Source organism: Bombyx mori, chromosome 21 (assembly GCF_030269925.1).
Source record: "Bombyx mori chromosome 21, ASM3026992v2".
Lineage (NCBI taxonomy): Eukaryota > Metazoa > Arthropoda > Insecta > Lepidoptera > Bombycidae > Bombyx > Bombyx mori.
Window position 1 is genome coordinate 5,707,048 of NC_085127.1, and position 14,300 is coordinate 5,721,347.

The 14,300-nt window shown below is 39.8% G+C and overlaps 2 protein-coding genes across 6 annotated transcripts in view; one reads left to right on the top strand and one right to left on the bottom strand.

The window, feature by feature from the left end:
* The window catches only part of LOC101738898 (DENN domain-containing protein Crag), a 52,366-nt gene extending 42,549 nt beyond the window's left edge, over positions 1 to 9,817 (top strand). For all 5 annotated transcript variants that reach the window (XM_004929693.4, XM_012693345.3, XM_012693344.3 and 2 more), the window contains 7 exons: positions 1,287 to 1,411; positions 1,951 to 2,133; positions 2,948 to 3,038; positions 3,408 to 3,590; positions 3,955 to 4,114; positions 7,264 to 7,380; positions 7,727 to 9,817. In XM_004929693.4, the coding sequence (XP_004929750.1) occupies positions 1,287 to 1,411; positions 1,951 to 2,133; positions 2,948 to 3,038; positions 3,408 to 3,590; positions 3,955 to 4,114; positions 7,264 to 7,380; positions 7,727 to 7,916 (1,049 nt within the window). In that variant the 3' untranslated portion in view covers positions 7,917 to 9,817. The remainder of the gene's footprint in view (positions 1 to 1,286; positions 1,412 to 1,950; positions 2,134 to 2,947; positions 3,039 to 3,407; positions 3,591 to 3,954; positions 4,115 to 7,263; positions 7,381 to 7,726) is intronic.
* Positions 9,807 to 11,786, bottom strand: LOC101746488 (uncharacterized). The gene is made up of 3 exons (XM_004929576.5): positions 11,321 to 11,786; positions 10,648 to 10,866; positions 9,807 to 10,535 (listed from the first exon to the last, which is right to left on the bottom strand). The coding sequence occupies exons 1-3, from the start codon at positions 11,519 to 11,521 to the stop codon at positions 9,846 to 9,848; spliced, it is 1,110 nt and encodes a 369-aa protein (XP_004929633.1). The 5' UTR covers positions 11,522 to 11,786; the 3' UTR covers positions 9,807 to 9,845.
* Positions 11,787 to 14,300: the final 2,514 nt, after the last annotated feature.

Here is a 14,300-nt window from a genome sequence, read left to right on the forward strand (position 1 = left end):
AATAATAAATTACAGTTTCCGAAGCGAAGCGAGGGCGGGTCACTAGTTACAAAATATACACAAAACTAGAAAAACTAACTTGACCCGATTCACCTTGGCTTCGGGGTGAATCAGGTTACGTATGAGGGACAATAGAGTTTTTCGATAGGGCTGGCACTATTTAATTGTTAGGTAAGTACCTAAATATAGCTTTTTAATATTTTTAATGAGTTACAAAACTTTGATGACTAAATTAAACTATTTAATGTTCTTAAACACTAAATAAAAGTTATTTTCAGTTTAACAAAGTTAAATCTAACAACTCAACAAAAGTATTGTGACATACCAGATTTGTCACTATTCTATCTCTAGTCTCTATCCCTCCAATCAATTGTACTTTTTTTTATTGCTTAGTTGGTGGACTAACTCACGGCCCACCTGATGTTATGTGGTTACCGGAGCCCATAGATATCTACAACATAAATGCCGCCACCTACCTTGAGATATAAGTTCTAAGGTCTCAGTATAGTTACAACGGCTGCCCCACTCTTCAAACCGAAATGTGTTTGAATCTCGCGGGCAGGTAACATTTTTTTTTAATGAAATACAAAATGAAAAAAAAAACGTAACAAGTGTTCACGATTGACGTCCACTGTGAAGGAATATATAGGAATATCCTGTAATTACCTAATACAAATAATAATAATACAATACATACTAGTAAGTACGACCGCCCTACCTACATATTATGTTTTTTTTTATTGCTTAGGTGGATGAACGAGCTCACAGCCCACCTGGTGTTAAGTGATTACTGGAGCCCATAGACATCTACAACGTAAATGCGCCACCCACCTTGAGATATAAGTTCTAAGGTCTCAGTATAGTTACAACGGCTGCCCCACCCTTCAAACCGAAACGCGTTACTACTTTACGGCAGAAATAGGCAGGGTGGTGGTACCTACCTGTGCGGGCTCACAAGAGGTCCCACCACCGTCTGCCGTGAAGCAGTGCGTTTCGATTTAAAGGGTGGGGTAGCCGTTGTATTGTTATAGTAAGACTTAGAACTTATCTCGCAATGCTCAAATGTATGGCGGCATCAACGTAGTTTATCTGTGTGAGCTCCGCTGACCACTTAAAATATAAGGTGCGCCGTGAGCCATTCAATTCTGCAATAATAATATTTTTTATTTAATAAATATAAAATTATTCTTTTTGGTTATAAGCTCCATTTACTTATTACGACCTATACCCCGCTTCAATTATTATTATAATTATTGAATTCTAAGGTGCTTAATTTATTCTTGTAGAACTTATTGGAGGTACCGGCTTCAGACGTGCATCTAGTGAGGCGGAGCTCGCCTGCTCCATGGAGCGCGGATCTTTAGCTACGCTAATATCTCATCTACCCGACAATCTGTATCCACAGACCTCTGTAAGTTAATTTGATCGTGTAACGGACTGTAACGTATGGCTATGTATTAACCAAATATGTAGAACCTCCAGTCCTCTCCTGGCTGAGCCCCCTCTTGACAGTGCCTTTGCTTGCCCGCCTGTTTTGGTGAAACAGGAAAATTCTCCAAACCACCAGTAATCTTTCATTAATAAAAAAAAAAATCTTATTGTTTGGAAAGGTCGAGCTCATGATACGCCTTCGGTTTACCGGAGATAAAATATCTGAATGTAACTACCCGCTTTGGGGAGCTTAACGACGAACGGAAGATCTTCCACCGAGCGGGTGATATTGCTCGGTAGACCGACGGTCCGAATGTTGTTGTTCGGAACTTGTATATATGCAAGCTTATTTTGAAAATGTCGTAAGCGAGATTCAGGCATCTGTCAATTATCTTGCGTTGTATGATGGTTACCCGCCACACCCGCTTCAAAAGTGAGGATCCTTAATTGTGGCGAACCATCGTAAAGTATACTGTTCTAGAACATCGCAGAACAAAACTAATTGATTACCCGCAACAGGCGCCCGTGAAGCCGGAGAGCGTCGGCGTGTCGGTGCACATGTCGTCGTGCTCGCAGTGCCACCAGTGCCTGGCGCTGCTGTACGACGAGGACATCATGGCGGGCTGGGCGGCGGACGACTCCAACCTCAACACGCGCTGCACGGCGTGCGGCCGACACACCGTCCCGCTACTCACTGTCAAGGTAGACGCGCTGAGGCCTTGTCCGTACTGCGATATAAAACCGCACGTTTTTTTTTTTTTTATCGTAACTCTGTAACACATTTATCGTATAGAGGAGTAGCCGCATTGGCGCAAAAAAATCGTGCGAGAAAAAATCTGATAAAAAAGTTTACGATTGACTTCCACGGTGAAGGAATAACATCGTTTAATAAAAAACAAACTCGCAAAATTATAATTTACATAATTTATTGGTGGTACGACCTCGCGTGAGTCCGCACGGGTACCACCGCCCTACCTATTTCTGCCGTGAAGCAGTAATGCGTTTCGGTTTGAAGGGTGGGGCAGCCGTTGTAACTATACTTGAGACCTTACAACTTAACTCGAGGTGGATGGCGCATTTACGTCGTTGATGTGTATGGACTCCAGTAACCACTTAGCATCGAGTGAGCTGTGAGTTCGTCCATCCATCAATGCAATAAGAAAAAATAAATTTCATAAAATTTAGTATACAGGAGATTTCGGGGGCGATAAATCGATCTAAGATTTATTTTCAGAAAATGTTGTTTTTTTCGTGTTTTCAATAATCAACTCTTCCCGACATCTATTGGCGAATAATAATACTACTTTTCTTAATTGAAGGCAACGAACCGCTTTAAAGACACAACACGATGGCGTTATCAAAAAAAAACCGAGCAAAGCTCAGTCATCATCTAGTTCCCTTTATAAATCATTTTTCGTCGTACTATTTCTTGTTAATTTTGAATATTTTGAGTATCTTATGTACTGTTTTCACGTTTCCATTTTTTATACAGCTGTTGCTTTTTTTTATATTACAGATAATGCGTACAGGACAAACGCAAACTGAAACTCTGACTGTGCCTTATTTAAATCCTCTGGTCCTCAGGAAAGAATTTGAATCTGTATTAGGTAAGATTCGAATTAATATGTTTATTAAAACGTGTGACGCCAAAATCCTCTCAGGAAGACAGCTTAAAAAAAGCGAATAAAATTGACACAACATCCGATTGGTTCACTAAATTACCTATTTGGGGCGTTTTAGTTGATATCTTTTAAATCCCGTTATGCAGAATAAAAACATTAACGGTTCCTCAATAGATAATAAAAATCCTATACAATGATCCAATTTTGGTCGAGTCTCCTGTAATTTTGCTATGGGGCAAATGTCCATGTAAAATGGGCCGTCTCCTTTTCCGTAATCGTTTACGTAACTTTAATAAAATTAAAAATAAACCCTGCCACGAGAAAATACTTATAGATTTCAATAATTTCGAACAGGTAGAGAAGGCGATTCCTGTCTGATCGAATCCGAATTTGTCGAATCCCATCCGATAGTGTATTGGAATTTAGTATGGTTCCTGGAACGAGCGAACATCGAAAGTCATCTGCCCGATTTACTGTGTCCGAATTTCCAAGCGAAATATCAAAGTTCGGACAACCTGTCTGAGGCCGACAAGTCCGGTGAGTACTCATGTATTTTATTGTGAAAAGTTTAAAAAGCTTATACTAATAGATTTGCATCTGTAGTTGTCAAGTTAGAGTTTTACTGGGGGTAGGACCTGTTGTGAGTCCGCACGGGTAGCTACCACCGCCCTGCCTATTTCTGCCGTGAAGCAGTAATGCGTTTCGTTTGCAAGGGTGGGGCAGCCGTTGTAACTGAGACCTTAGAACTTATATCTCAAGGTGGGTGGCGGCATTTACGTCGTAGATGTCTATGGGCTCCAGTAACCACTTAACACCAGGTGGGCTGCGAGCTCGTCCACCCATCTAAGCAATAAAAAAAGGTGGATAGAACGTTAGTGAGGTATGTGCGCTGTGTCCGCAGAGCGCGTGGTGGAGTGCGGCTGGGAGCGCGGCGGCGAGGCGGAGGGGGGCGCGGGGGCGGGCGCGCTGCACCGCGCGTGGCGCCGCCGCCGCACGCACCGCGCACACTCGCGCGCGGTGCAGGCCCTGCTCCTCACGCAGCACGACGCCGCCGCACACGCGTACGTACACACACCACACGCCGCATCAGACGGGCCTTAATACATACAGCCTCAAAGCAAGGGGCGACCACGAAGTATTCTATGCACCACGGCAATAAAAAAATATTGATTGTCTGTAAACTTCGTTTATGGACGACAGTACGGGATAACGTCAGTAGCAGACCTATTCGAATCGCTAGCTCTGAAGTCTCGCGAGAAGAGAGATAAATGTGTCACAAGCCAACGCTTTGGCCGATCGTGCCTCTCTATCGCTTGTTCCGTGCTCTCGATTGCGCGCTGACGCTGAAACGTGACACTTTTACATGCGTGCAGCCGGTGTTGATCAATTTATAAGAGATCATCACGTCAATAACTAGGTGAAACGTGCAATCGAGCAAACGAATAAAACATTCATAATAACTAGTCAGGTCATAAGTATTGTCACACAGTAAAAACTTTTCTTTTAGAATGCTGGCCACAAAAAAGTTTATTGAATTCGAATCTCGAATTGTTCATGAAAATAAAAATGTATACTTTTAGAGTTTTACTCATTTTTAAATATGGAGTGGACCCTTAAAGAAGACCGTGTTGCAGTTATTGCGTTGCATCGTTGCGGTTACGCGCCAATTCAAATTTTTAACATACTGAAAAATTTGAATATAACCAAAAGATTCGTTTATCGTACCATCAAACGATACAATGAAGACTCTAGCGTAGATGACAGGTCAAGAAGTGGTCGCCCTCGGTCTGTTAGGACTCCAGCAGTGATAAAAGCTGTGAAGGCGCGAATTCAAAGAAATCCCAAACGTAAGCAGAAACTGTTGGCCCTTCAGATGGGGTTAAGCAGAACCACGGTGAAAAGGGTGTTAAATGAAGACTTAGGGCTTCGGGCATATCGAAGAAAAACAGGACATCGTTTGAATGCTCGTCTAATGGACCTGAGACTGAAGAGATGCCGCGCTTTGTTGAAGCGGTACGCGGGAAAAAAATATCGGGAAATTGTTTTTTCGGATGAAAAATTTTTTACCGTAGAAGAGAGCTACAACAAACAAAATGATAAGGTGTACGCACACAGTAGTGAAGAAGCGAGCAACCGTATTCCGCGTGTCCAACGAGGTCATTTTCCATCCTCGCTCATGGTATGGTTGGGAGTTTCTTATTTTTTTTTTTTTTTTTTTTTCCTACCTAAGCTGATAGCCCTAGCGGCTATTTCAGCGTAACCCTAACTTTAGTAGGTGAGCTCACGGGGCTCAAACCTGACGATGTTGCTAACACGAACCCTAGCAAGAGTCGTGCTTCGCAGAATCTACCACCGGATCGGAAACGCGACCCACTGAGATCCGGCGAGAAACTCAGTGGGCTGTGTCTGAGAGTTAATTTACTCGTCGAGCCCTTCGTCGCAAGCGACGGGTTCGACGAGAACGGTGACCGGTGCTTGAAGTACCTAAAAGCACCGTTAGTGGATCGGGAGGATCCGAGATGACGTGTTTTGGGCGACGTCGACTGCTTTCCATTCTGTCCGCAGGATCGGGAATGTAGTTACCGGCGGCCACGATGAGAGGGTTCTCGTGTCGTGCCGCTTTATCGAAGTGGCGCATGGACGCCGACTGCAGATACTTACTGATGGACTCTAAGTCCAGGTCGTCATGGAGGTCGACATTCCTGACGAACCACGGGGCTCCGACGGCTATCCTGCAAAAACGGGATTGAATGATTTGAAAGGATTTTAAGTGTATGCGGGCCGCGTGAGCGAACACTACACTTGCATAGGTCATGACGGGGCGTATGCAAGTTTTGTAGAGTGTCACCTTATTTCTAAGGGACATTTTACTTCGCCTACATATCATCGGGTAGAGGCGTCCTAGGATGAAGGCGGCACGATCGCGTACCGTCTTAATGTGGGGGCGGAATGTCATCCTACTGTCGAGGGTGACGCCTAAATATTTGACCTTCGGGGCCCACGGTATGGGCTGGTCGAACATCGTGATTGGGCGAACGGCGGGGGCGGGGGTGTTGACGCGCCTAGTCGGGAGAGGGATGCTCAGCGTGGTGTTCGGAGGGCGACCCCTTTTGAAGAGCACCGCTGTGCTTTTCGTGGGGTTAATGTCGATGCGCCACTTCCGGAACCACTGTCCCATGGTGGTAGCTGCGGTCTGAAGTCGTCGATGAAGCAACGCCTTCTTCCTACACGAGTAGTAGATGGCGGTGTCATCGGCGAAGAGCGCCAGATGGGTCTCCGGAGACCGGGGTATATCGTTGATATACAAACTGAATAGTAACGGGGAGAGGGCGGAGCCTTGCGGGACTCCGGCTGTGACGTGACGGGGCCGGGAACGCGTTCCCTCGACTCGATATCGGAACGAACGGTTCGACAAGTAGTCTCGTATGATGAGCACGAGTCTGTCTGGCACTCCCATGTTATACAGTTTGTATATCAAACCGTTGTGCCAGACTTTGTCGAACGCCTTCGCTATATCGAAGAAGAGGGCTCCTGTCGGAATGGAGTTTCTTATTGGGGCTTAACAGAGGTACATTTTTGTGAGAAAGGTGTAAAAACGAATGCAGTTGTGTATCAAAATACAGTCCTGACGAATCTTGTGGAACCTGTTTCTCATACCATGTTCAATAACAGGCACTGGGTATTCCAACAAGATTCGGCGCCAGCTCATAGAGCGAAGAGCACACAAGACTGGCTGGCGGCGCGTGAAATCGACTTCATCCGGCACGAAGACTGGCCCTCCTCCAGTCCAGATTTGAATCCGTTAGATTACAAGATATGGCAACACTTGGAGGAAAAGGCGTGCTTAAAGCCTCATCCCAATTTGGAGTCACTCAAGACATCCTTGATTAAGGCAGCCGCCGATATTGACATGGACCTCGTTCGTGCTGCGATAGACGACTGGCCGCGCAGATTGAAGACCTGTATTCAAAATCACGGAGGTCATTTTGAATAAACTTTAGTGTCATAAGAATCTATGTTTTGTTAAGTTCATTTTGGTATATGAATGGTTACATAATTAATAAACTTGTTTCAATTATTTTACATTAAACATGTGACAGAATTTATCACCTGACTAGGTATAATATTAACATCTCAAATATACAAAAATTGAATACCCAACTAATGGTTTTTTTTCCAAATTATATTTAAATAAACTTTGCACCAATAGAGTGGCGCTGGCCGTACTGAACGGGTTATTGAGCAACAACCTGGCGGACGCGTTGAGGAAGCTGGCCGAGTGGCGGGAGAACACGAACGAGAATAAACGATACTACTCCTTCTACAGGTGGGTTCTGTTTACATTTAAAGCGAACATTATGGTAATGTCATGTGATCGCTGTAAATCATAACTGATTTGTGCTTCATTCAATTGCTTTTTCTGCACATATTGCCAGTTTAGGCTACCCCATAAAAGACTTGAACAATTTTGATTAAAATCCAGAAACAAAAATTTTGTACCTTTTTATGAAAATTGCGCGGACGGAGGAGTATATAGTTTCACACACTTATAGAGAATATAGAGAAAGCCCTTGTTAATAGATTAATAAAAGTGAAAATAAATATTTACTACAGATATTTTGAAATTGATAATTAAAACATGAACCTTAAATTGTTAATCACACAATTTCCAGAGACATCCTCTTCTTGGCTATGGCTGCGCTTGGAGAGCAGAACATCGACTTCATCGCCCTGCAGCGCGAGTACACGCGGGCCCTCGACCAGCTCGGCCGGGAGGCGAGGCCCCAGGACCTGCCGCCCTCGCCCACGGCGCTCTGCTGCAGGCACTACTTCAAACGGCTGCGGCTGTTACTCGACGAGTGACTGTCAACCACCGTCCACAGCACTCGCAGATAAATACGGCTTGCAGACCGGGCGTTGCTCGCAATAAACACCTCGCTCACGTTCATGGAAACAATGTTCGTATGATAGCGTCTATAGTGGGTACATCGAATAACGTAACATCGACTATTTTTCATTTATCAACCCTAGTAATCACGTAATATCATATTGATCGAGACCTTACAGCAATATAAAAATTGAGCTTATGTCATAAAGATTTCGTAATTGGCTAAGCTAACGTGAGTTGTGGATGGAGGTGGGGGGGGGGGGGGGGCGATCACTAGAGAATGGCGAATCGAAAAACTCGATGAAAATGTGGTTGTTACGTTAAAACAAAATACAGTATATAACGAATAGTAAGGATAAGCATATTTCGAAGTGTTTCGTAGCCATTTTCATGTCGACGCCCGGTTCTAGTGTTTAAAAACGACAGCAATATTGTATTCGCTTTAATTTCTAGACTAGGGTTTCATTGTACGGAAACCTGTGAACGCAAAGTATATAACCTTTTTTAAAATTGAAATTTGTTCGATACGTAATTTTGACGCAATATTTCAGTCACATTTCGTATAGTGGTTTGTAGGCATGCGACGAATGGAATAATTTATGTTCTAGGATCTTTAACCGTTTCCTGTATTTATATATTGATGAAAAAATTATTGATTGTATATAAAATCAATTACATATAACAAAATCTGGAACTGTTTGTTACTGCAATAATATTTTGCATGATACATGAAATGATATTGTGTCAAACTTTTAATCTAGTTTTCATTATTATTGATTCTTATTCTTTTCATTTTTTCTTGTGAAAAATTAATTTATTTTTTCAATATTTGCTATATAAATCGAATAATACCGTCCATATTATTGCGGACGTTTATTTACATAACAATCATTGCTTGCCCGTCCAATCGACTGGGAACAAAGTATTTGGATGGTACAAAAATAATTTGATTAGCATGTAAAATCAAAGTGATAATTAATGTATGGCCTAAGTTTCACGAACATTGCCCCAATTAAAAACAACGGATCAATTTATTTTGGCATATCCATTAACGATTGTGGGTGCTAACGATAGGTTCGGATTGTAGTATTTAAAAACGTGTATATTCTGTATAGAGGTTAATGGTCATGCTGAGGTGTACAAGTAGTGCTTGATATGAGTCAATGATAAGTATTCGTCTTGAAACTGGTTGATATTGGTATAGCATCTTATGTATTCAAATAATATTTTTACCAAATCAACATGTTTTTCGGCAGCCAAATTTGAAAAGTATTGATTGAACTGCAATAATTTAAAAATCTATTGAATTAAATGTATTGAAACTGTATTTTGCACAGAATTGTTAAATGAGTGTTAGAGATTCCTATGTATTGTTGGAATTGGCTTTTAAAAATCATGCTGCCATATGTTATAGTTACCGAAAAAGATACAACAGGGAATGAGAAATAGGTTCATGTTCCTCCAAAGTCAAATCAATACTCAAATAACTAAGTCTTTAGAAAAGTTGAATCACAATATTAATACAACTAACATAATAATTGATCACATATAAATAGTGGATACATGCCACTAGTTATTGTGACTGTATTGTTTTTAATTAAATTCCTAAAAACGTGTACATACAATATGACTTTATGCCACTTAAAAAGTGGTTAATAATATATTATTCGCCAGCAAATTTAGGCATGTACAAAAATGTACAATTACAACCATAAAATGTATTTTGTCAAGTGTACAATAATAACTGATGGATAATGAATTGTAGAGCCATTGGGTCTTCATTCATGAAATATTTGTGAACTTGTGTTATTTTTTTGACATGATATGAAAGGCATATAATTTTTTTATAAAAAAATAAATAAGGCTTCATTCAAAATTGTTTTATTTAATCTTTTAATTTATTTTTACCTAGTCATTCCTAGTACTCTATACAGAAATCTTCCATCGTGATCATAATAGCAATCATTAACTTTATATGTAGCATTTTTTTTGTAAGCTTTTTTTGGTATTCGAATTCTTTCTGGATAATCCATTACATCTTTTGAATCATTTTTTGGTTGATACTGAACTAAATTGTTTTTATTGTCGTTATCAAATATTTCAATACTTTTATTAATATTAACTGATTTTGATTCCAATACAGCATTGTCATTAATCGTGTTTACTATTATTTGATCGGGAACATTAACATTTTGACCAGTTTGTAAGCGAGTCTGAATTTTCTGTGCTAGTTCTTCAAGTGTGACTCTTTTGTAATCCCTTGGGGCTTTTTCCATTTTTTCACCTTCATTTTCTTTAGTTGCATTATAGTCTTGTTTAAAAGTTTTTTGGTCTGAATTTTCATTAGCAGCACATCTTCTAATGATATTTTCAAATTCTCCTATTTTTTCTTCTGGTGTAACATCTATTTTCTTTACTGAGTTCCTATTAAGAGGAGGAATAGTTCTTTCAGAGAATTTAAGGAAATGTGCTCTTACATCTTCAGAGATGCTCAAGGTTCCCTCTTTCAGTTCTTTCCAATTCCTCATCACTGATTGGTCATGCCGAGCTATGCGCTGTTCTGTAGCTGGCTTCCAAACATGTTTGAGTAATTTCTGTAAAACATTAACAATCATTGTTAAAATATAATCAAAATTTTTATTCTTATAATTTTTTAATTTTAAAAACTTCTCTATTTTTAAATAAAATGTAACAATAAAAACATACTTTCACTACAGGTACTGTAACAGGAAAACTTTCAGCTAACTTTTCTGGAGTCCACTCGTCTGGTTGCGTTGTGGCCAAATGTCTTATTTGTTCTTTTTCGCTCCAAGTCAATAAATTAGGCATATTTTGTTTAAAGTACTTCTCTTTAATTATTTGATGACGTTGTTCATATTTACCCATTAATGTTTCATTCAAATGTTCGTTGTAAACCTCACCAACCTGCACAAGAAAAAATATTATAAATAGGGTGAACAATTTGAAGGTAATGTCAGGGGTGTGCAAAAACCTTCATGTTGAATAAGAATGTACTATAACTTCGCTTTAGCCATACACTGTATTACTGTAATGTATTACGGCTAAAAAGTTGTTTTCTTTTATCAAACATTTGTTTATATGTATGTAAAATTATCAGATTAAAAAACAGAATGGATAATCTTGGGAGGTAAGTAACGGTATTTACAACTAATGGTTTTGTACTAAAAATGATGAAAACATATATAATATCTATGAATGAATGAAGTATGCCTATGGAAACTTAAGTAATGTGTGTCCAACTGCATGTGATCGTAACGTAAGGCATGGGTTAACATTAATGTCGAGATTAGTGTACCAGTTATTTGAAATGTATTGCACTGATGCATAACATGTTGGCAACTAATAAATAAATACGCACTTTATAAAAATCACTCTCTGATTGTTCGACATACTCTTCAGCATCTTCGTCGTCAACTTTAAAGCCGTCTCGTTTGAATGCCGCAATTCTCTTGTCCAGACCTGGATTTGGTCCGAATGAGTCTAACCTCTTTCTGTTTCGAAGGTTACGGATAATAATTTTAGCGCTTGGACACAAATGCCGTAAGCGAGCGGTGAACATTTTTTCTTCTGGGATGATAATCAGTAACTGTAATTCATAGTCCTGTATATAATATTCCACGATATATGCGTTGAATTTACTTGAAAACAAAACAATGAATCCAAAATTGCCGTTTGTTTTCTTAATATATTAAGTGTTTAATCTATGTTCTTATTTGACAGGAACCAAAGTGTGAAACTAAAGCATAGACCTTACTTCATTGAACCATAGATTATACACTTAATATGTTACTATTGTTGATCGAAGATCAGAGATCTATAGAAGTGGTAGTTTTATTTTGCAACTGGAATGCCAAAGGTGTCATACAATACAGCCTAATATTTTATTTTATTTATATATATATACGAAAAATGTTAATTTGTAGTGAAATTAAATTAAGTTGATTAATAACAAACATGGCATGAAATGGAATGAAATAAGATGAGATGATATGGGATGAAATATGTATATACTTTTTAGTGGACTTTTTGGAGGATCCCGAGAAGTTACGTCCAGTGACTTTGTTTTATTTTCCTGCATTTGTGCACTTTCACAGATCCTAAACAGTGAATAAACCACCGTTATTACGCACTTAAACCTGAAGAAATAAATACTAAATAGTGTTTTCGGATCGATTCGGGGCGGTCGTCGTGTAAGTCGACATTCCACACGAACCACGGAGCTTCGACGGCTAACTTGCAAAAACGGGATTGTATGAATTGAAGAATGTCCACGTGTGTGCGAGCCGTTTTTTTCCCTCCCTATGCTGATAGCCTTGAGAGGCTATTTCAGCTTCTCCTTGACGTGTATGTGAGCTCACGGGGCTCTAACCGGGAGTGTTGCTAACACTGGCCCTAGCAAAAGCAGTGCTTCCATCTTCCACCGGATCGGAAACGCAACCCACTGAAAAGATCCGACGAGAAACTCAGTGGGCTGTGTCTATGGGCTAATACACCCGTCGAGCCCTTCGTCGCAACCAACGGGTTTGACAAGGACGGTGACCGGTGCTTGTGGTATAAGCCGCGTCAATAAAGAAACGAATCGAAAATGGCGTCTATGTACCTGCACTGACAGATGGTAGGGTCGACAAATAAAAAGAAAGATAGAAAGAAAAAGTTGTTTATTGTAAAAAAATATAAAAAAACAAATTTGAATGTACTTTACTTTATTTTGGTGCCCCGGCAGAGGGGGAGGTGTAAAATAAATAACAAAATAACCACGAAATAACGAACAAATGGAACAAATAACAACAGAATTTGAGAGAAAAACGAGCGCGTCTGAGAACAAAGTCAGAACTGATATTTTCTTTGCATGCAGTAGGCGCCGCTAAAGACAACAATAGTTTAGAGTGAGAGCACATGATCGTCGCCGCCATTTTCGATTCGTTTCTTTATTCGCGCGGCTTCTACCTAAAAGCACCGTTAATCTATCGGGAGGATCCGTAACGACGGGCTTAGGGCGATGTCGACTGTTTACCATTCGGTCTACAGGATCGAAAATGTAATTCCCGGCGGCCACGACAAGAGGACTTTCATGTCATGCCGCCTTTTCAAAGTGGCGCAATTATGCCGACTGTAGATACTTACTGACTGAGTCAAGCTCCAGGTCATCATGGAGATCCACGTTCCTTGGGAACCATGGAAAACCGTAGTTATCTCCTGACTAACCAGGTACAACCCCAACCAGGTGCCAAACGATGAGGGCTGCCAGAATGCATACTAGGAATTAGACCACCACGCTTAGTAACACGATGGATACCAAGCAAACTCTCAAGAGTACACTGGTCGTAATTTCATATACTCATGGAGGCTAATGAAGCATTTTAAAATGTGAAAAAAATGAGTGTTCGCCGAATGATCGAAATTCGACCATAATTACTGATACTTTAACGTTGAGATTTATTTTAGGTTTTTTTGTAACGATAATTTAAAAAAAAAACACATTTATTGAAAAAAAAATACTAAAGCTCATCCATAGGTATTAAATATATAGAAAAGAAGAAAATTGGTAAACAGACAGAATAGAAAATGGCACCTATTTTGTCTTTGTGTATTTTATAAATAGATTAGATGTATGAAAAAAGTAGGAAAACAATGAGCTAGAGAATTGCTTCTGTGGTTCGTTTCTACGAATAATGATGGCCACAAAAACTAGCGTTAAAAAACTCGAGGTTATATTATGAACATTATGACATAAGAACAAAAAGTACATGGGAACTTTATATAAAGACAAACGAACCTGTTTGCATTAAAAAGAAGATTTTTTTAAAGTTTTTAGTCGTTTTCCGACTAACAAACCAGACTGGATGCACAAAAACTATCATTAAATTGTTTTCATTTAATTACAAATGTCCAAAACGAAATCGTATTTTTATGATCGGTTATAAAAGTGATTCAACTTATCTCTGAAATACAGTTCACAAATGCGACACAAGTTTATATATTATACACATTCAATACATACATATGTATTACAATTTAATACAAATATACCTGTAAATGTACATTTAAAACAATGTACGATGCCTTACTTTGAAAACTAGAAAAAAACAACAAAATGTTACTGCGTCATATTTTCAAGTCTCGTTATCTCTGAGGGTCCTGGCCACCGCCATCCACGACATTCGTTCTCACCATATTGTGCCATCTCATCTTGTTTTCAGTTATCCGGAGAGCTTTGCTGTTGGTGGAATCAAGTGTGGTGCAGATCTGGTCAGAGTAACGCATTGGGCTGCGGCCCCACGATCATATTTCTTCTACTTTTTTTTATTGCTTAGATGGGTGTACGAGCTCACAGCCCA